This window comes from Vanessa atalanta, chromosome 30, assembly GCF_905147765.1.
Source record: "Vanessa atalanta chromosome 30, ilVanAtal1.2, whole genome shotgun sequence".
Classification (NCBI taxonomy): Eukaryota; Metazoa; Arthropoda; class Insecta; order Lepidoptera; family Nymphalidae; genus Vanessa; species Vanessa atalanta.
Genome location: NC_061900.1, coordinates 3,096,903 through 3,118,674, shown reverse-complemented (window position 1 = coordinate 3,118,674; position 21,772 = coordinate 3,096,903). Strand labels below are relative to the sequence as shown.

Genomic DNA, 21,772 nt, shown 5'->3' with positions numbered 1-21,772 from the left:
CATACGAAATTTTATCAAAATAGGTTCAGCGGTTTAAGCGTGAAGAGGTAACAGAGATTATGTATGTATGTGATCATTATTTTTTTGGAATTTATTTTTAAACCATGGTATCTTCTGAGATATTTATCCCTTTACACGCACGACTAACTGTTACACGCTAAAACTTATCGATAATCAATATAAATGAGTACTACGTACAAAACTTAATTTAAATTAAAAATATTAAAATAAAATTATTAAATACAGGTATGTATTTTAATGTTTGTAAAAAATATACCTAAGATATTTAACACGGTATATTTATATGATACTAACTACCCATACAAGCACAGCGCAGAGAATAATGGTCCTTGTTAACCGTCATAATATAAAGATCTCGGTATATTTTTTTGTTACAACTTTAACAATAATATGAGCCAACTAACTCAATACCATAATGAATTATACGCCTAAACCTTCCTCGGGAATCAAATCAAATAAAATCTAATTATTTTAGGCAATAAAGAAGCTTTACACTAAATTATTAATAGTCAAATTAAACACTACCACCGGTTCGGAAAAGAAAATACTCTGACTTGAGATGAACCGGCGAAAGAAACTCAGGGGATCGTTTTTTTTGTCAATATGTGATTATTTCCAAACATTTAATATGAGAGTATCATTCCTGTAGTTTTAAAATGATTATCCCTGTAGTTACACTGGCTCACTAACTTCATACCAGACACAACACCAAGAACTGCTGTTTGGCAGTAGAATATGAGTGGGTGATCCCTACTCAGAAAGCCTTGCACAAAGACCTTCCATCCAAATTATTAGTATGTTAATAGAGATTGTAAACATAGAATATGTTATTATCCTCCCAGAAAAAAAAGAAAAGTTTTACAGAGGTCATTATTTATTATTTAACTGACGATTGAACAAAAATCATTCTTCAGTAAACAAAACTGTTAAACGTATAGTTCAGCTGGAATGCATCGCCCTCATGTGCGACGCCAGCACGCGTTTGTGCGCGAAGCGTGCGGGACAATGTGCGCACGCGAGCTGACGCTGCGTGTGCGTGCGCGTGTGGTTGGCGAGGATCTTGTTGGTCTGAAACGCAATGCAACTTCGTGAGTCTTGGAAACGCTGATGAGTCCAGTGACCTTGAGAGTCTTACCAGAAAAGGGACTCGGTGTAAAATTGGGAACAGCTTGTAGGCCCGATTTAAGTTTGCCGTAGTAACCTTTGAGATGTGTTTGGAAAGGAACAAAAGCAGAACTTTATTTTCGCAAATATATATTTAAATATTGTGTAGAATTTATTGATTTTAACATGATTTGATATTAGTCTTATTGAAATAAAGTAAATAGTTAAGTAAATATAAAAAAGTTTTTGAAACTCTTTAATTGGGTTTGGTAGGGTAAGCACGAAAATTATAATTACCTAAAGGGAGGGAAGTAATAAAAAAGTACAAATGGCAACACTGACGGTAAAGCCCCATCTACAAATATGACATATCTTATTTTTGGGCGGTTGGACACCTTCGTGGACTCGTCGACGATGATCTTGTGAATCTAAAAAATGTGAAAAATCTGCCTTATATACCAACCGACCCGTTTTAGAACAGCACAGTGGAATAAGCTCTAAGCCTTTTCCCTAAGATGAGAGAAAGCTTTGGCCTAGTGTTAGGACATTTGCAGACTATTTTTATAGGTGTTCGATTTTCAAATTAATTCATTTATTATAAACTTGATGATACACCTTCGTACTGTTGAGTGAACGCCTTTTCCAATTGGGAAGAGGTTTGGTCACAGAAGTCGCACTGACTCACGCACGTAAGCACGCACGTTTTTTTTTTATTAAGTAATAGGACGGGCAAATAGCCCACCTGATAGTAAGTGGTCCTTACCTTCCAATACACCAATGCGCCACCAATATTGGGATCTAAGATGTTATGCTTCTTGTACCTATAGTTACACTGGCTCACTCACCTATGATACGGAAGAATATCTGGTGCTTGGCTGGTACGTACCCAGGCAGGCTTACACGAAGCCCTAACACCAAGTAACATAATTATTACTATACAATAAGTCTCGTATGACGCGTCTCACCTCACAGCCTCCCTCGGCCTGTGTCTAACACTGTTCGCCAAGTGCCACTTGTAGCGATACGTGTCGGCGTATTCGGCATCGCACTCGACGCAGTAAGCCGTCGCCGATGGCGGTCCGTGGTGCACTTTGTTGTGTAGCCACAGGCTGTTGTAACGGGAGAATGTCTTCTTACAGATATTGCACTCTCGTGTTGAGTGTTTTTTCCTGAAATATTGACGAGTTTTTAATTTATGCCTTAATTCTTATTCCGATTAACGAAGTCCTCGATTGGCGTGACATTATTGGTTGAAATTTATATAGCCTGTAATCTTCAGTGTTGCCGAAACGTTATGTCTTCGTGTTATCTTCTTCTTCTGGGTCGGGCGCGGCATGTCTTTCCCTTTCATTCCCTATTAAACTTCATCCGATCGTTCACATCCATCTCTCTCATATCTTCACACATTCCATCCATGTCTTCTTTGGTCGTCCTCGTCTCCTCCCTCCCCCTACACTCTTAGTGACGTGTATCTCAATCGTGTTATCGAAAGTTTAGAATATAAATAAAAAATGCCATCACCTTATATGGATGATGAGACTGTCCTTCAACTTGTATCTTAGCCCACAGTAGTCACAGATGTACGTCTCGTGGAAGTCTCTATAATGTTTGTAGAACTCACGTCGAGTGCTAGAACAGATAATGTTATTTAATATCTAGGGCTCCGTGCACTCTCTCTCATCCACCTGAGTGCCTGCCAGATATTCCACCGCCGAACAGCAACACTCAGTATCACCTGTTCCGCGCGCCACACAAGGGAAAACTGACCTGAACAGTCCGTTACACTTGAGACACTCCATCGCCTTACTCCCGTGCTGCGCACGCGCATGGCTTCTCGTGTCGTCCTCGCTGTAGCACTTGTAGTCACACAGCTTGCAGTAGAACACGTAGTAATGGCTGAACAGATGCGACGACAGAGTCTGTACGTCGGCGAACCTCGATCGGCAAATGTCGCAAACGTGCATGCCGACGCTCTGGAACACAAATGTACTCGCAATGTTATCGAAGAGGTTTGGAGCTCTTGTCGCTGGGCTGCGGGTTTAAGGATAGGTGTTGCAGAATTATCGAGCATGAGGCGCATTATATACACTGATATTTATGTAGTATATAGTTCGCTAGTGCCCACCTTCAAAAATAAATTCGATGTACAGGATTGCAACAACTATAGAGAGATTAAGCTCAAGTCAAATACTATGAAAGTATAGGAGAAGGTAGAGAGAAAATTGCGAGAAGAGAGGGAAATTACAAAAATCTGTTTGGGTTTATGTCAGGTCGAGGGACAATGGACGCTATCTTTGCACTCCGCTAATTGTGCGAGAAGTACAGAAGTGCTCCGATCCGATCGTCTGCCGGCAACACCGGCCAGTTCAGTGTGGCTGTAAGATTGCACCAAGGGTAGGCTCTAAGTCCTTACCTCTTCCTGCTGTTTGTGGATGCTTTAACGGCGGACATACAGGATGAGGCACCCTGGTGCATGCTTTTTGCCGACGACAGTGTACTGGTTGGTGAAGATGGACTTGAGATCTAGAGCAGATTGGAAAATTGGCAACAGAATCTGGCGAATATTGGCTTGAAAATCAGTAGAACGAAGACCGAATACATGTTCTGCGATTTCGGCGGTCTCTTCAATCCTGAAGCCGTAGCGCTTGATGGCGTGGCCCTTTCAATCTGCTCCGACTTCCGGTATCTCGGTTCACTCATTCAAGGCGATGGCGAGATAGATCGAACAGTGGAGCACAGGATTAACACAGTGTGGATGAAATCGCGGCAGGTTACGGGAACTTAAGGGGAAGATCTATAAGACCATGGTCAGGCCTTCTGTTCTATATGGATCAGAGTGTTGGGCTACAAAAGGGATGACTGAAAGACAACGAAAGTTGTGAGAAAGGTTTTGAGAATGGATGTGGATATATATATAGACGTGGCTCAATAGGGATATGGGTCGATAGTTCTTTAACAGGGTCTTGTCTCCCTTTTTGAAGAACACGACGACCACAATCCTACTCCACGCGTCCGGAGTTCTCCCTTCGAAGAAGACAGAGTTAAAAAGCTCTCTCAGTACCGGTTTACCTCCTGCTTTCAATAGCTCTGTTGTAATGCCATCCTCTCCAGAAGCTTTTCCATTTTTGAGCTGTTTAAGAGCAATCTCGATTTCGCCAATACTGACTTCTGGCAGGTCTTCGGTGAAATGGCGTATTAATGTAGCTCTAGGGTCCTCATTTTCGAGATCAGGTCTCAACCTGATGACCGGAATCTGATCTCGATGCATGCAATGCGTATAACCGGCCGTAGAAGTCCTCTACTTCCGAAAGAACTGCCGGCTTGGGAGTAACAACTTCTCCACTTGCTGGGGTCAACTTCGTCAGGTTGCTCCTTCCAAGAGATTGTTCGAACACGTTAGACCCCCGATTCTGCTCAATGGCTCTTTCAATCGTAAGAGTATTGGAGCACCGGAGGTCGTGTCGTACGCGCTTGCTGATATCTTGGTTTAGTTGCCGTTTCTCGGACGAAGTGACAGGTGGGTTTTCACGTCGTTTCTTTTAATTATCCCTAAAGTCTCTTCCGAAAGTTTGGACTTTCTGCCCTTACGCTGCATGCTACAAAATCTCGTGCCTTCTTCCCTGAGAACTCTCACTACATTTTTGAGGTTCTGGTTTACGTCTGTTGTGGTTTTCACGGCAGCGAATCGGTTCTCCAGGTTTGACTGGAACGTTTCAGATCCCGCAATGGTTTGGGACAGGGATGGTCGGAGTGTAGACTTCATCAGACGGACGCGCTCGGCCTTAAAATTGATATTCAGAGGGCCTCGGACAAGCCGGTGATCACTCCCGGTATTGAACCTGTTGAGTACTGAGACGTCTCTGAATGAGTGCCTCTTGTCCGTCATGATGAAGCCAATCTCATTTTTGGTCATATTGTCGGGGCTTTAATGCGTCCACGTCTTTAGCGCTGCTTCTTGTTCATCAAGAAGTGCCCCTCCCGTTCGAAGAAGTTGACAAGAATTTGCCCATGGATTTGGAACCATTTCTGCTTCCAAATCCATCGGGTCCTACTACCGATTCGCTACAATTCTGTACTCCCACTTTAGCGTTGAATTCCTCCATGACATCGTTGTAGTGGGTTTTCGTGGTGAAGTGGAGGGCGCTCAATATGTCATCGAACATTTCCTCCACTTCATCGTCCGAGTGTCGAGGTCGGTGCGTACGCTTACACCACTTTGAGGCTGTACCTCTCGGTGAGCTTTACAATGAGGTACGCTACCCTGTTCGACAAACTGGAAATTTCCACAACGTTGTCAGCTTATTAACCAGAAACCCAACGCCACCTTGGGATTGATGGTCTCTCTCTCGAAAGTACATTAGGTGGCCCGATACGAGGGTTACGGTGTCCTCTCCCTCTCTACGGACTTCACCTAATAATGACCCTAATATGTGCCACTTAAGTTTCCCGAGTTGCGCTAGATGCGAGTCAAGCCTTAGCGTGCGTCTGTTGTACGTTGCCAGGGTCAGTCGGTTTTGGTGGCCTCCCGTAGCCCGGTGATTTTTGGCTCCCCCGTCCCGCCGTTACCATCGCAGCCAACATGACGAGGAATAGCGGGACCGCCGGGAACGTGGGGCCGTGGCTAACTTTTGTTCAGCATTTAGAGGTGTTGCCCATAATCGCCACGCTGGGCAGGCGGGTTGGCTATCGCAGGACGCAACTTCTCGCACAGGTAACGCTGCTGGCCGTCACCGGCCTGTGGTATTTAGCTACGCCTATTTTTTGATGGTTATACCGCCATCATTCGGTCGCCAGAGCCTCGTTTGCTGACCGGATGCACCACGGGCAGGTGAGGTTAGCTTGGGGTGCTAAGGTGTAGTTTGCGCCCCCTTACATCCCAAGTAGTATATATTATATTTAATTTTTTTTGTTTCATAATAATCAAATATGCCAATTTTTAAGGAATGGCCCTTATGTTACAACACACTTATTAATAACGTCATACGGAACCAAAACAATTATGGAAGTTCCGACATTTCTTTGATACATTTCAATGGCAGCAAGAGTTAAGATAAACAAAAATTAGAGTTACATATTCTATAAGATTTGCTAATCAATTTGTTATATTAACCACTACAAACTTTTAAAGACTTCCAAAGGTCGGATCAACACAACGAACACTATAGATAATTTACATTTCAACCAATGACGTCACAACAGTTCAAGGTCAAAGTTGTTTATAGATCTTAACTCCTCTTGCCATTGAAATCGACTTCACCAAATCAGAGTGTAGTTTAATTCTCACCTTATCGTGATACTGAATGTTGTGTTCCATCAAAGCTTCTCTATTATCAAATCTTTGTATACACGACGAACATCTGAACTCGCTTCCCGTATAACACTCCTGTATCCTGCGTTCTTCTAAAACCTCTTGCAATATCTTGATACTGAACGAAGCCTTCTTGAACATTTCATTGAAATGTTCAATCATTCTGAACTTAGGTTCTCTGTTTACAAGTACGCGTCTCTTCGCCCATTTGTTCCTATCGACCGTTTTCTCTTTAGGTATTTCTTCTTCTTCGTTTGTTAGTTCTTCCAGTGGTTCGTCTTCACCTATAGAATCTTTGTCAGACGTGCCTCCGTGATCTTTGATTTGGTCATCGTTCTCGCTGTTCATCTGGTGTCGTGTATTTTCCTCTGACAAGTATATACCGTTTGGATTCGAGTCACTGAACACAACCGTCGTCAAAGTGGATAGCGAGACTATATTCTAAAAAACAATATAAATTGAAATAAAACTAGTTTTTAACGGATTTAATCGCGTATATTAATTTTTTTTTTTTTTTTAACATCCCGACGTTTCGAGCACTTTGCAGTGTTCGTAAAGATACAGTTAGTGCCTTCTGCGTGCAACCGGAACGCTACTCAAGATACCAATTAAGAAATCGTTGGCGGTAGTTGTAATGTTTCTTTTTAATTCGAACAGACAAATGTCACCTTAGTCTGCCCGTGACCACGAACACTGCAAAGTGCTCGAAACGTCGGGATGTTAAAAAAAAAAAAAAATTAAAAAAAAAAAAAAATTAATATACGCGATTAAATCCGTTAAAAACTAGTTTTATTTCAATGTGTAATAATCGCGAAAAAATAAGACAACATTAAACAATATAAATTTAGTAAGTTATAATTATTTATTTACTTATCATTTGCATAAGTCGTGACTTATCGATTCAACTGAACATCTTGATCAGCATATAGATTGTCAGGGGTATAGAAATCACATAGGCCACCAGACATCTAAGATACAGTAAGCCCCCCCCCCCTTTTTGGGGGGTAAAATCCACAGGCGGAAACTAGTACACATGTTAAATGAAAACAAAATGAAGTTTAATAGAAAAAAAATAGATTAACAAACAAACTTGTTGCATCTGCAGCATCTCGTTAGCCTGTCTGATTCTATTCTGAAACTGTCCGACGTTCCGCAGCAACGCGTTACACTCCCAACAGACGAGCGTCGTGTCGAATGTAACATCACCCTGTAAGAAGTTATGTTCAATATTAAATCAAAACCAATCAAGTATAATAAATAAAATCTTTATAAAGTAATAATAACACAAATACAAACACACAGACACGCACACGCACGCACGCACGCACGCACGCACGCACGCACGCACGCACGCACGCACGCACGCACGCACGTATCCCATTAAAATAACCTTAAAATTATCCAAATCATAAATGAGCCAAGGGCGCGGATGACACGACTGTAGAGATACAATTACAAATAAAGTAAGTCCGCTCACGTGGTCCTGATATTCGTCGTACAGTAACCTCTTATAGGTGTTTTCGTATTTGCTTATCGGAAACATCTTCCGACCGACACTGAGACAAATTTGGCATTGCGGGTGATCCTCCTCCATTTTTATTTCATCTTTGATGTGCAACTCGCTTTCGCGTTTCTGAAACGAGGATCATCTCGAATTATTGATGAAGACATCTATGTTCAGTTATGTTTTCCTATTAACTAACATATAATGATGTATGTCTACAGTACATTACAATGGCAGGAGATGGAAAGATTAACGAACATTAGATTTACGTATTCCATGCGTTGTGCTAATAGCTCTGCTGTACCACACATTGCAAACACTGCAAACTGTATGGCTTTACCGCTATGCCAAATTTAATTACCCTAAATTAAGTCTTTAAACTTTTTAATTTTGTCAGTATTGTGCATTATTTTTGTGGCTTAAAAAGTATGAAATTGTCAGTCGAGACAAATATTAAGTGATTTTTTCAAAATCAATTAAATAAATAAAATAAAAAGATAACTATGATAATTAAATATTGCCCTTTATACAACACATTCAAGTTATACTTTTCCTTATATTTATATATGTATGCTTCCTTATAACTTTTTTGGAATGTTACTGAATACATCCATTCCTGTTTGAACATAAAACAATATTTCTAGGCTTCATGAACCCCTCTCTCTGATAAATCTTATATCCTTACCATATCTACATTCACATCAAGTAACGGTTCATTTGTCTCCAGGGATTCATAGCAAAACTCCTCTTCCAATTTTATCTTGTATTCTAAAACTTGATTATTATCAAAATCTGAAAATAAAAGGTTTGGTTTAGTGATAATTGTTTAAAGAAACAGCCGAGCCCAGAGGATAGCTTGAGACAGAGATATGAAACATGGCACCAACACAAGGTCTTTGTAACAATAAAATCTTTAATATTATAATAACAGCAAAAGTTTAAATGTTTGTATGTTTGTTACTCTTTCACACAAAAACTACTGAATGGATTTTAATGAAACTTTAAAGATAGTACAGATTATACTTTAAAGTAACAAATAAGGTATAAATAATTAAACCAGCCTCATCAAAGTAAATGTCATTGTTTAAAATAAAGTTCAACATGTTTGAACCCTCTGTCTGCTAAAATACAAGCTTAGGTTCTAACAATATCCAAAAACTGCGATATTACTGTCTTAGTTAAATGGGGTAAAGCTCTGAAAGTGTAGAAATATTTCAATACAATTTAGAACCTAAGTTTTCATACCTTCTGTACAAGCTTCAACTACAGTAGGAGCAGTAGGCTCATCATTGGTTATTATAGGTTGTCGAACAACTTCCATTCTTTGCCGTTTGATAAATGTGGATTGGTAAGGATCTGAATGGCAATGAAATTTAGAAGGCAAAACTTTTTCTTTCAAAATTATTTTCAGGCTGAAACCCATTTTGTACTGATAGTAATTTGCCATGTCCTTTTCCATCTATAACAAACAAACGAGTAAGTCGGGAGCTTTTAGTGTAATGCTTATTGAAATCTTAAGACTGTAGCTGCAATTTTTAACTAATATGACGGAAAGCAGCGGAAATATTCGTTATTCGATACTGAGCTGGAAGAGACATTTTGTTAAAAACATAAGAGGTATCATAACCTCAAATCAACACCAAATTGTTGACATTCTGAATGTAATTAATTATTAAAATATACAAACATTATGTTTACTCACATCGAAATGGTCTTCACAGAAGAAAATATTTGAACTACTCGATATGTCATTGGGATCCCTCCGAGCAAGTTGCAACCACTTTCGGCGCACTTCGACATTCTTTGGTACACTTACAAATAATTTTTCCGGAGTTTTTAACGACGTATTTGTACATTCTGGAACGGCACACCATTTGTAACTCATTTTGTTAAATAAATCAATGAAAAATGTCGTTCTTCGTTTTCATCAAATGTATGTCAATGATAAATGTCACAATATATACTATACAGGCAAGTGACGTCAGCGACCCCATTGCATCGACATATAGTCAAAGTATCGTTTTGGCGCGCTATGTAAATATTGATTCAATTTGTTATTTTTCAGCAAATAAGTACCAGAATAAAATAAGAACAACTTTTACTGGGTCGCTCAACCTCTACTAAATAATATAAAATGGATTTGAAAGACCAGTCAGATACCATATTGTCATTGTTTGAAATAAAATAAAATCGATTTCGCCTGTACAAATGCTTTAGCAAAAGGTATAACTAAGGTAATTAATATTTTTATATATTAATAATATCTACAAAGTATAAAACAGTCAGTTCTGTTTGTACGGTTAATTTTTTTAAATTATGCGGTTTACACCAATAAACAAAGCAGTTCAAGAAGAAGGTTTATATGTATAGACTCTCATAGTACTGATGTGAAGCCGGTTAGGGCAGTAAGTATTCAAAAAATAATCAAAATAAGACGAGAAAACTAAGAGAGACTTATTAATTTCTAATATATACTGAATGTAGTTATAGTATGTAGGAACTATTTCGTATTACGTCAAGTTTATATATTTAGAACACGTGGAGGTAATATTTTTTATTGTTAATAGTTACGCACATTATGTTTCTACATGGTTCGAGAATGTTCTCGACGTTCTCGATCTCGAACAGCGTTATAAAATAGTGTGTTCGGCGGCGGTATGTCAGATTGCTTCAAAGAAAAATTTTAGAATCCGTTTGTACTTCCAAGTTCCAAACCTATGACAACCGATTGCAATGTTGCCATTCGAAAATATAAAAATATTATTTTTTCTTGTACGGGGAACACATTGTAAAGCCCACCCAATAAAATCCAAAGTGTTCCCTACCAAGTGGACTGCGGCTAGTTTACTTTAGCAACAGTGAATACTGCGATACGACGAACAAGATATCAGCGGCTCAAGCTAAGACTCTGGACCTCTGATCGATTTAGCGACTTGGTATATTGGAATAAATCATTTAGTTTCACCAACAGCTTTTAGTTAAATTTAATTACCCACAAACTCGTGTTATTATTTAAATAAGTCTTCATTGACACGCGTTACGTATTGTAGTTTGTTTTATGTATGTGGGCTTAGTAGATTTTCAGTTGGGCATTAGAAGTAAAAAAACGTCAAAAAAAACTGAATCCTATTGTTTGTGAGAGAAAAAAAACTTACTAAACGTAATTATTTTATCAAATATTAAACTTTTGGGCTTTCTGATAATAAATGGTTACCATCGCTGAAGACACGAAAGCTGTAGTGAATATTAAACATTCTCTAAATCGCCAATTCGCCACCAACCGTAGGAACTAAGACGTTATGTCCCTTATGCCTGTAGTTACACTGACTTCAAACCAGACCAAAATAATGGCAAGTATTGCTAGCGGTCAAATTAATATATCTGTTAATACTAGCGCGTTTAAAATAAAAAAGGCTTATCTAGGGATGATGATACCCTAGCAGAAAAAAAGAAAACGAATTCAAAATTCATTATTTATTATCCAAGCCGTCGATTGAACAAAAATCATTCTTCAGTAAACGAAACTGTTTAACGTATAGTTCAGCTGGGATGCATCGCCCTCATGTGCGACGCCAGCACGCGTTTGTGCGCGAAGCGTGCGGGACAATGTGCGCACACGAGCTGACGCTGCGTGTGCGTGCGCGTGTGGTTGGCGAGGATCTTGTTGGTCTGAAACGCAATGCAACTTCGTGAGTCTTGGAAACGCTGATGAGTTCAGTGGCCTTGAGAGTCTTACCAGAAAAGGGACTCGGTGTAAAATTGGGAACAGCTTACAAGCTGCATACTTAAGTACACTTTGGTTCTAGTTTTAATACGCATTTGGAAAGGAACAATAGCAGAACTGTATCTTTAGATAACAAATAATTACTGCACTGTAATTTTTTTTTTCATTAAGAAAAATAATTTTAAAATAGTTTTAATAAAATAAATAATTGGAAAAATAGGGTTAGCACGAAAGTGACGATAGACTTAATAAAGGGAGGGAATTTCAAAAGTGGCAACACTCACGGTAAATCCCCGTCCACAAATATGACAGATCTTGTTTTTGGGCGGTTGGACACCTTCGTGGACTCGTCGACGATGTTTTGCAAGATCGGCGTTTCTTCCAAAATACTGGACAAAAAAACACTTTTAAATAATTTTTAATAGTGGTAATATTATACGTGCACTGCGTCATGGGCCGTGACTTTAGAGGCATGACGTTCTGGGCTGGACCAATAAAAGTTCCGAGCTTTTCTGTCAAGAAATTCTCAAGAAGCCTGGAGTTTTGGAGATATCAATGTTTAAGCGCATGTGCCTCGGAATGCACGTGGAGCTTCTTTCTCTTGCGTCTGAACTCATTCCGGTCGAGTCAGAGTCGTCTTTCCATCGGATCATGAGTGTGGACCTGTGTTAGCGCACACATCCTTGCAGTTATCAACTTGATCTCAGGAAAGAGACAACAACAGCGACTCACCTTTTGACACGCGTCACATTTGAACTTGGTAAGCTTCAGGTGGACGAGATCGTAGTGGTTCTTCATGTAGATTTTCTTTGAAAATTCTTTATCGCAGCCGGGACAAGGAACTCTGAAACCAGATAAAATAATACTTCATATGACATCAATGGAGTATAATGTTATATTACTATACAATAAGTCTCGTATGACGCGTCTCACCTCACAGCCTCCCTCGGCCTGTGTCTAACACTGTTCGCCAAGTGCCACTTGTAGCGATACGTGTCGGCGTATTCGGCATCGCACTCGACGCAGTAAGCCGTCGCCGATGGCGGTCCGTGGTGCACTTTGTTGTGTAGCCACAGGCTGTTGTAACGGGAGAATGTCTTCTTACAGATATTGCACTCTCGTGTTGAGTGTTTTTTCCTGAAATATTGACGAGTTTTTAATTTATGCCTTAAAACTTAATACGATTAAAGAAATCCTTTTAAAAAAAAAAAAAAACAATCACCTTATATGGGTAATGAGACTGTCCTTCAACTTGTATCTTAGCCCACAATAGTCACAGATGTGCGTCTCGTGGACGTCTCTGTAATGTTTGTAGAACTCACGACGAGCGCTAGAACAGAGAATGTTGTTCAATTTCGAGCTATCTTGAGTACCATCCACCTACTCATTAGATATTCCACTGCCAAACCGCATCACTCAGTATCACCTGTAAGGGAACACTGACCTGAACAGTCCGTTACACTTGAGACACTCCATCGCCTTACTCCCGTGCTGCGCACGCGCATGGCTTCTCGTTTCGTCCTCGCTGTAGCACTTGTAGTCACACAGCTTGCAGTAAAACATGTAGTAATGGCTGAACAGATGTGACGACAGAGTCTGTACGTCGGTGAACCTCGATCGGCAAATGTCGCAAACGTACATGCCGACGCTCTGAAACACAAATGTACTCGTACTATATTATGAAGGGGTTTGGAGCTCATGTCGCTGTCGAACGGCGAAGCCGGCCTTGCTCTTTCTTACCGAGACCCAGATATCCTCTTCTGCCGATACGAATTTTCTTTACTACCCCGGGTATAAATTGGAACATTCCTTTGTACCACGAGCTGGGGTGTGCGTTTACGTCAGAGATGATATCTGCTCTCGACAGCCTTGAAGGGCAGGACCTATCGATTATCCGGCTGCGTGTAGATTGCGACGACAATCCGCGAATCTACGCGTGCCTTTATAGATCCCATAGCGGTAATGCCGAAACCGACCGACTGGTCGAGCACGTCCAAATGGCTACAGATTTCGGGCTGCAGCAGATCCCATCCGCAAATTCTTGGCGATTTTAATGCCCACCATGCCGAATGGCTTGGATCACGCATTACCGATGAAGCGGGTAGATCTGTTCTCGACTTCGCTTTAGCATATGATTTGACACAACTGGTCACCTCGCCAACGCTAATACCAAACGTGGAGGATCATACATCTTCCCTGTGTCCAACACTTCTGCTGACTTCCCATCTCGTTTGGAGTACAGTGCCGGTTACGCGGTACTCACGACCTCGTTTCGTAGGCTGCCGCCGCGAATGGCACTACAAGTCAGCAGATTGGGATGGGATGCGGTCCTTCTTTCCTTCAAAAACGTGATTGCAAAGACGAAGACGAAATACATTGGTAGAATTGGCGAGCGCTAAGGCTGTTTTAGGGAATTTCTGTCAGCCTTCCTTTCAATCTCTGCACGAGGACGGTGAGTTATTGACCCATACCACGAAGGAGAAAGCTGATCTTTTAGGCTCTCTCTTGGCGTCGAATTCGGCTCTGGATGACCAAGGAAAGTCACCACCAACAATCCCGCGATGTGATACCACGATGCCGGAGGTTAAATTTCGGCAAAGTGCGGTTCGTAAAGTACTTCCTTGGACATTCATAAGTCGAGTGGACCCGATGGCATCCCTCCAATCGTGCTACGGACACGTGGTCCCGAGTTGGCACCGGTCTTACCGCGTCTTTTCCGGCAGTCCTACGCATAAGGCGTCGTCCCGATTTCCTGGAAGACTGCTTTTGTGCATCCGATTCCTAAAATGGGTAACTGCTCAGACTCGTCCAATTATAGGCCTATAGCCATCACCACCTTGTTCTCCAAGGTAATGGAGTCCATTGTAAACTGCCAGCTCCTGCGGTTCTAGAGGAGTACCAGCTGATTAGTGACCGCTAGTACGGTTTCCGTCGGGGGCGCTCAGCCGGTGATCATCTAATTTACCTTACTCATAAATGGACGGAAGCAGTTGAGAGGAAGGGGGAGGCATTAGCAGCCAGTCTGGACATAACGTAGGCCTTCGATCGCGTGTGGCACAAAGCGCTTCTTTCGAAGCTTCCTTCCTATGGGCTTCCTGGGATATTATGTAATTGGGTACCAGCTTTTTGGCAGATCGGAGCATCAAGATCGTTGTCGACGGTGCATGCTCCGACCAAAAATTCGTCAATGCTGGTGTTCCACAAGGCTGCGTTCTATCACCCACTCTGTTTCTTCTGCATATCAATGACTTGTTGCAAATCAGGAACATTCACTGCTATGCAGATGACAGTAGCGTAGACACCTCATACACCGGCCGTGCTAATATTTCTCGGGAAAATGTCGAAGAAAACCGGAACAAACTTGTGTCTGTAATCGAGTCTTCGTTAAACAAAGTCTCGAACTGGGGTTGGCTAAACCTAGTCCAATTCAACCCCAAAAAGACGCAAGTTTGCGCGTTAACCGCCAAAAAAAACACCATTCGTCGTATCTCCACGATTTGAGAACATTCCGCTAGCCGCTACAGCATCAGTAGTATCGGAATACTTGGCGTTGATATTTCGAGCCTCATTCAGTTCCGCGGTCAATTGGAAGGCAAAGCCAAATTGGCATCAAAAAAGCTCGGTGTGCTCAGTAAGGCAAGGCAGTATTTCAAGTCGGCCTATCGCCTAAGACTACACAAGGCGCAAATTCGGCCTCGCATGGAGTACTGCTCTCACCTCTGGGCGGGTGCTCCCCTGTACCAGCTCCTTCCATTTGACCGTATCCAACGTAGAGCAGCTCCAATTATCGACGATCAAGCCATTTTTGATCTGCTTGATCCTTTGGCTTTGCGAAGAGATGTTGGATCAATTTGCATCTTCAACTGAATTTTCCACGGGGGATGTTCCGAGAATTGTTTGGATTAATCCCGGCAGCTGAATTTCACCTTCGGACATCTCGTCAAAATACTAAATATCACCCACACCACCTAGATGTCCGAAAATCCACAACAGCGCGATTTTTAAGACATTTTCTGCCTCGCACAATCACTCTGTGGAACCAGCTTTCGCCGGCGGTTTTTCCGATATACTTACTATATACCGATACGACTTGGGAACCTTCAAGAAAAGAGCGTACTTATTCCTTAAAGGCCGGCAACGCACCTGCAACCCCCCTGGTGTTGCAGATGTCCATGGGCGGTAGTAATCACTTTCCATCAAGTGAGTCTCCTGCTCGTTTGGCCCCTATATAATAATAATAAAAAATAAACATCAGAATGTAGTTTAATTCTCACCTTATCGTGATACTGAATGTTGTGTTCCATCAAAGCTTCTCTATTATCAAATCTTTGTATACACGACGAACATCTGAACTCGCTATTCGTATAACACTCCTGTTTCCTGCGTTCTTCTAAAACCTCTTGCAATATCTTAATACTGAACGAAACCTTCTTGAACATTTCATTAAAATCTTCAATCATTCTGAACTTAGGTTCTCTGTTTACAAGCACACGTCTCTTTGCCCATTTGTTCCTATCGACCGTTTTCTCTTTAGGTATTTCTTCTTCTTCGTTTGTTAGTTCTTCTAGTGGTTCGTCTTCACCTTTAGACTCTTTGTCAGACGTGCCGCCGTGATCTTTGATTTGGTCATCGTTCTCGCTGTTCATCTGGTGTCGTGTATTTTCCTCTGACAAGTATATACCGTTTGGATGCGAGTCACTGAACACAACTGTCGTCAAACTGGATAGCGAGACTATATTCTAAAATCAATATAAATCAGTTAAGTTATAATTGTTTCATGATTTATACTTTACTTTGTATTACGACTTATAATTTTAACTGATCGTCTTGATGATGGTGATTGATGAAGTATATAGATTTACAAACTTGTTGCATCTGCAGCATCTCGTTAGCCTGTCTGATTCTATTCTGAAACTGTTCGACGTTCCGCAGCAACGCGTTACACTCCCAACAGACGAGCGTCGTGTCGAATGTAACATCACCCTGTAAGAAGTTATGTTCAATATTAAATCAAAACTAATCAAGTATAATAAAATCTTTATAAAGTAATGATAACACAAATACAAACACACAGACACACACACGCACGGACGCACGCACACACGCACGCCCGCACCCATCCCATTAAAATAACCTTAAAATAATCCAAATCATAGATGAACCAAGGGCGCGGATGACAAGACTGTTGAGATACAATTACAGAAAAAGTAAGTCCACTCACGTGGTCCTGATATTCGTCGTACAGTAACCTCTTATAGATTTCTTCGTATTTGCGTATCGGAAACATCTTCCGACCGACGCTGAGACAAATGTGGCATTGCGGGTGATCCTCCTCCATTTTGATTTCATCTTTGATGAACGGCTCGCTTTCGCGTTCCTGAAATGAGGATCAGCTAGAAATTTTCCCGCCCATTCTTTCTTCTGTAGACCCCCTATTTAGGCAAAGGTTAATCGACAATGCTGCCTAGTGACCGTCTTCATAAGAAGACCAGATAAAAACATATTCAAATTATAATTTCGCTTATATCTATAATATGCCTGCTTATAGTTGTGATATTTTGAGTGTTGTTTATTCGAATGTGACTGAATATATCCGTTCACGTTTGAACATAAAAGCATATATCTAGGCTATTGTATTAAAGGGCTATAAATCTTAATATCCCTACCATGTCTACGTCCACTTGAAATAACGGTTCATTTTTCTCCGGGGCATCACCACAAATTTCCTCTTCCAATTTTATCCTGTATTCTAAAACTTGACTATTGTGAAAATCTGAAAAAAAAAATTTTTGTTTAGTGATAATTGTTTAAAGAAACAGATGCCGGTAACTTCAGTCAATATATAAAACATGGAACACAGAACCGACACAAGGTCTTTAAAAAATAAAATCCTTAATATTACAGAACAGGCAAAGGTTCGTTTGCAAAAAAAACATGAATGGATATTAATGAAACTTTACAATAATATAGTTCATACATCAGAATAACACATAGGCTATAAATAAACCACTACGAACACTCGGAGACCTCATAAAAGTAAAATTAAATTAATAAGTAAAGTGAGTCTTTGTTTGAAATAAAGTTCAATATATTTTATCTCTTCGTCTACTAAAATACAAGTTTTAGCTTCTAACATAACCAAAAACTTACAATATTCAACTAAATTTACATCACTAATATACTATAAACCAGTACACACAAAACTAGTCAGTCCATCAGGTGTACGAACCACTAAATATTTAACAGGCATGATGACAGTAATTGAAAATCAATAAACAAATGCATTTATTTAATGAAACTTGTATTATGGAATACTAAACACCTATTTATCGTTGCACTAAGATCAGGATTGATAATTATTTCGATAAAATAAAACTACGAATTTAGGATGTTCGCCATATTATGTTAAACACCAATCAAAGCGAATGACGTCACCTTTGAGTACAAGTGTATTCTGTGGTACGAGTCACTGCGAGTAAACAAACTGCTGTGCTAAGTTCTCCGGTTTTATTTACGATTCAATTTTGATTCAGAGTTTTTAATTATTTCTAAATCATAAGTGTAATAACACGAATTATGGAACAATGATTTACAAAGGCCAACAGTGCTAGTGAGGTAGACTTTTAGAGGATAAAGTTAGAAAGACTGTGAGTGATAAACTAGGAAAAAAAATCCAAGTGTGGTTTAATGCTGTCAAAAAACTATCCTATGATATCAGGATCACCTGATGGGATCTGTGAGGACAGTGTTATAGAAATTAAGTGTCCTATGAGTGCAAAAAAATTAAAAAAAAATTTAATTGATGACAAACCAACCCAGAAATATTATGTGCTAATGCAGCTACAGATGTACCTAAATAGACTGAAAAAAAACTGTGTAGCTGATTGCAACTACAGTGCAAATTTAAATGTTAAAATAATAAGGGTCATATGATGAAATTTTTTTATCAAATTTTCTAAATGTTATAGTTTCATCATGGAAAAATAATGTTTATCCATTGTTATACCAAAGCACTGAATAAGCTTTGTGTAAATAAAATACAATATTTGAGAGAAAATCAGTTTTATTTATTTAATGAGTCCTGTAGGTTTATTAAACCGCAGCAAATAGTGATGACATCATCAAGCACTTTAACCAAATTAAGGTTTACACAAGCATGTGGCTTTAGGAAGTTATATTCATGTAAACGTTGAATTACTCTCTCCACATGTATTCTCAGGCTGGCAATTTGTTTTGTTTCCCTTGCCTCTTTTCTTGATAGTTTAGTCCCTGTTGTTACACTTGGAGGCCGTACTAACTGAACACCCTTCTTCATTAAATATTGTTCAACATGTTTGAATCCTCTGTCAGCCATGACACACATGCCTGGTTGCAAATATTCTATAAAATCACACGATTCTACCAAACATGTATCCGTTATCCTTCCTCCATAACCTGGTGAAATATAATTCACTAAACCATTTGGGGTACAGGACACAAGATACTTGATGGTGTTAGTTTTTTTGTACTCTGACCATGACAGAGCTTGATTTATAGCTCTTGAAGGCTTTTGCACTTCTATTTCTAGGCAGTCTATGATACAACTTACATCATGGTATTTGTGTCTAAAACCCATAGGTAAGCATTTTTTTATTAAATTATTATCTAATGTCACAATAAAAGGTCGCATAACACTAGCTATTAATGGTATATTTTTTAGAAATATTTTGCTAGCACACGTTGGTGTCATACAAAAATCATCACCAAGTTCTCCGAATGGATTATTCAATCTTATTTTTCTTAAACACATAAGAATATGGCTAGCAGGAATACCTAATGCTTCTTCAATTAATTCTATTAAGTAGTAACTACTTTTAGGTAGTCCAATGTAAGAAAGGGGATTGTTCATTATTTTAAGAAATGTACACTCCAGAACTTTTGATGCTTCCTGTATTTTGTCTTCTTCAATTAGTTCGCTGCAATCCGATGTACATTTAGCTTGTTGTGATATTATTGATGGTGTATAAGAAATATCACTATCGGGTTGCTCAATTATTAACAAGTTTCTAGAAGGTAAGGTGGATGTTGAAGGTTTAGCAGTAATGCATCTTTTCATTTTAAATGGTGATGTGGAGACAGATTGGTGAAAAGGTTTCAAAAGTGATGTCATGTGGTTTACAGCATTCATTTGAGTTCGCTTCGCTTTACTTCTGAACTTAAATGTCATATGTACTTGAATCGCTTTGTCTGTTGTCTTATGTGCCTCTTCTTGTAGAATGTGATCAACATAAGTTTGTGAAACTGTAGAAGAATTAAAAAAAAATAGTTACACTATTATACACTATCTTACTAATACAAAAACTATTAGTTATTTGTATGTATATTTTAACAGTAAGAGATCAAATTGTTTACAAAATAATGACATGTACCACATACCTGATCTTCCAGGTGAAGTTTCTCCAAGTTCCACCTGTTTTGTAGCAACAGTTCTTTCTTCTAAATCTTTTTCACACTCTTTGATCAAAGTTTTTCTTTGTTTTTTAAGAATATATAATCGGTCTGGACCATCAGATGTTCTTTTTCTTCTATCTGGTTGGCAATGATATCTTGTGGGCATACAACCGGGTTTCATGCGGATCTGCGACACTGATCCCATCAAATGATATTCCATATAGTTCTCCATATCATTTGGCATCTGAAATTATAATAATAATACATATTACGACAACAGTAGTGTAACGTAAACAGCTAACTTCAAATAAATTATTTCTATATTAAATTTAGATCTTAAAAAAGTCATAATATGTACTTTTGAGAATTTTTAATGTAAATTTAATAAATACTTACGTCAAAATGATCTTCACAGAAATAAAGGTGAGTGCTAGGCAATATCGCTGTTGTATCTCGCCTTGCAAGTCTAAGCCACTTGTCTCGTATGTTTTTCTTTTGCGGAACGAACACAAATAACTTGTTTGGGGTTTTTATTGAAGTGTTCTCACACTGCGGGACCGCACACCATCTGTACACTTTCGAATTCATATTCAGAATCGCAAATTATTAAATTGTTTATTGAGCTTAAACAAAAAACTGTGTTGACGTTTTACACTACTCAACCGTGACGTCACCAGCGACGCCATGACACTGGCTTGCGTTTTGGTGCGAATTTTAAATCTAAAAACTAAAATGTCCTCTTTTCCTACTAAAACTTAACTGAAACCAAAAATATGGTATTGATTGTAAATAATGTATGTTTTCGAACATTATAGGATAGTTTTTCAAAACGTGTCATCATGCTTATTAGGCATTTTGGTTTCGCTTTCTTATATTCAGACCAAATCAAAGCTATTGTTGACTTCTTAATTTAAATTTTCAAGTAACATTGTTTTATTGTCTCAGAACTAAAAAATTACATAATAGGAGACAGCGCCTTGCTTATCAGCGGTAACTAAGGTAGAAATATTTCACTACTTTGTGAAAGTGATAACCCAAAAGCATCAGTCATATACAAAAACATTCTGTTAAGTCATATTTTTGTCAAACACAATAAAATTTATTGTTCTGTTCATACAAAAGAAAAATAAATTGCATGCTTCTTTATATCTACCAAAAAATAAAGTTCCTTTGCTATTCCTGGTTACAGTCTGCTAAATTTCTTAATTGCAGATAAAGTGTCTAGGTAATTTAACTTTTGTTCTTCTGGTTTAAATTCCTCGGGTAAGCTATTGGCAGAATAAGGTATAAGTGACAGTTCACTAACAGATTTTTCTTCAAATATAACCGAATATGTTCGTTTAGCAGAACTTGTGACTCCAGATGTATTAGGTTTAGCTATATGGCTTCCGTTCATATGTTGCGAGACACACTTGATTTTATCAAGGAAATAGGTTGGTCATTTATTTTGTAATTGATCTGGGTAGATGGGTACTTCAGTAACAAGCTGAGATATTTGCTTGTAATGATTTTCTTTCCTGTGATAGTAATTGAGCTTGGATTCACTTGTCAGCGGTCAGTGTTTGCACTTGGGTTGCGTTATTCACTCTATTTTTCTCAAATTCAAGTACTAACGTAATGTAACATAAATTCTAAATTTGTAAGTGTACTTAGTAGCACTATGCTAAGGATACAGTAACCA

At 39.2% G+C, this 21,772-nt stretch overlaps 2 protein-coding genes across 4 annotated transcripts; both read right to left on the bottom strand.

The window, feature by feature from the left end:
- Nucleotides 1-893: 893 nt before the first annotated feature.
- Nucleotides 894-10,621, bottom strand: LOC125075231 (zinc finger and BTB domain-containing protein 24-like). 2 transcript variants are annotated; one of them, XM_047686925.1, is made up of 11 exons: nt 10,513-10,621; nt 9,640-9,794; nt 9,183-9,396; nt 8,623-8,729; nt 7,911-8,066; nt 7,524-7,640; nt 6,410-6,874; nt 2,893-3,098; nt 2,647-2,754; nt 2,091-2,294; nt 894-1,089 (listed from the first exon to the last, which is right to left on the bottom strand). In XM_047686925.1, the coding sequence occupies exons 3-11, from the start codon at nt 9,394-9,396 to the stop codon at nt 981-983; spliced, it is 1,686 nt and encodes a 561-aa protein (XP_047542881.1). In that variant the 5' UTR covers nt 9,640-9,794; nt 10,513-10,621; the 3' UTR covers nt 894-980. The 2 variants fall into 2 exon arrangements, with proteins under 2 accessions (XP_047542881.1, XP_047542880.1); XM_047686924.1 differs by lacking the exon at nt 10,513-10,621 and having other exon boundaries at nt 9,640-9,875.
- A 788-nt stretch (nt 10,622-11,409) lies between these two features.
- On the bottom strand, nt 11,410-21,038 carry LOC125075230 (zinc finger protein 436-like). 2 transcript variants are annotated; one of them, XM_047686922.1, is made up of 12 exons: nt 20,488-21,038; nt 20,077-20,335; nt 17,328-17,434; nt 16,883-17,038; nt 16,528-16,644; nt 15,936-16,400; nt 13,106-13,311; nt 12,884-12,991; nt 12,595-12,798; nt 12,394-12,505; nt 11,946-12,050; nt 11,410-11,606 (listed from the first exon to the last, which is right to left on the bottom strand). In XM_047686922.1, the coding sequence occupies exons 1-12, from the start codon at nt 20,677-20,679 to the stop codon at nt 11,478-11,480; spliced, it is 2,160 nt and encodes a 719-aa protein (XP_047542878.1). In that variant the 5' UTR covers nt 20,680-21,038; the 3' UTR covers nt 11,410-11,477. The 2 variants fall into 2 exon arrangements, with proteins under 2 accessions (XP_047542878.1, XP_047542879.1); XM_047686923.1 differs by lacking the exons at nt 11,946-12,050; nt 12,394-12,505.
- Nucleotides 21,039-21,772: the final 734 nt, after the last annotated feature.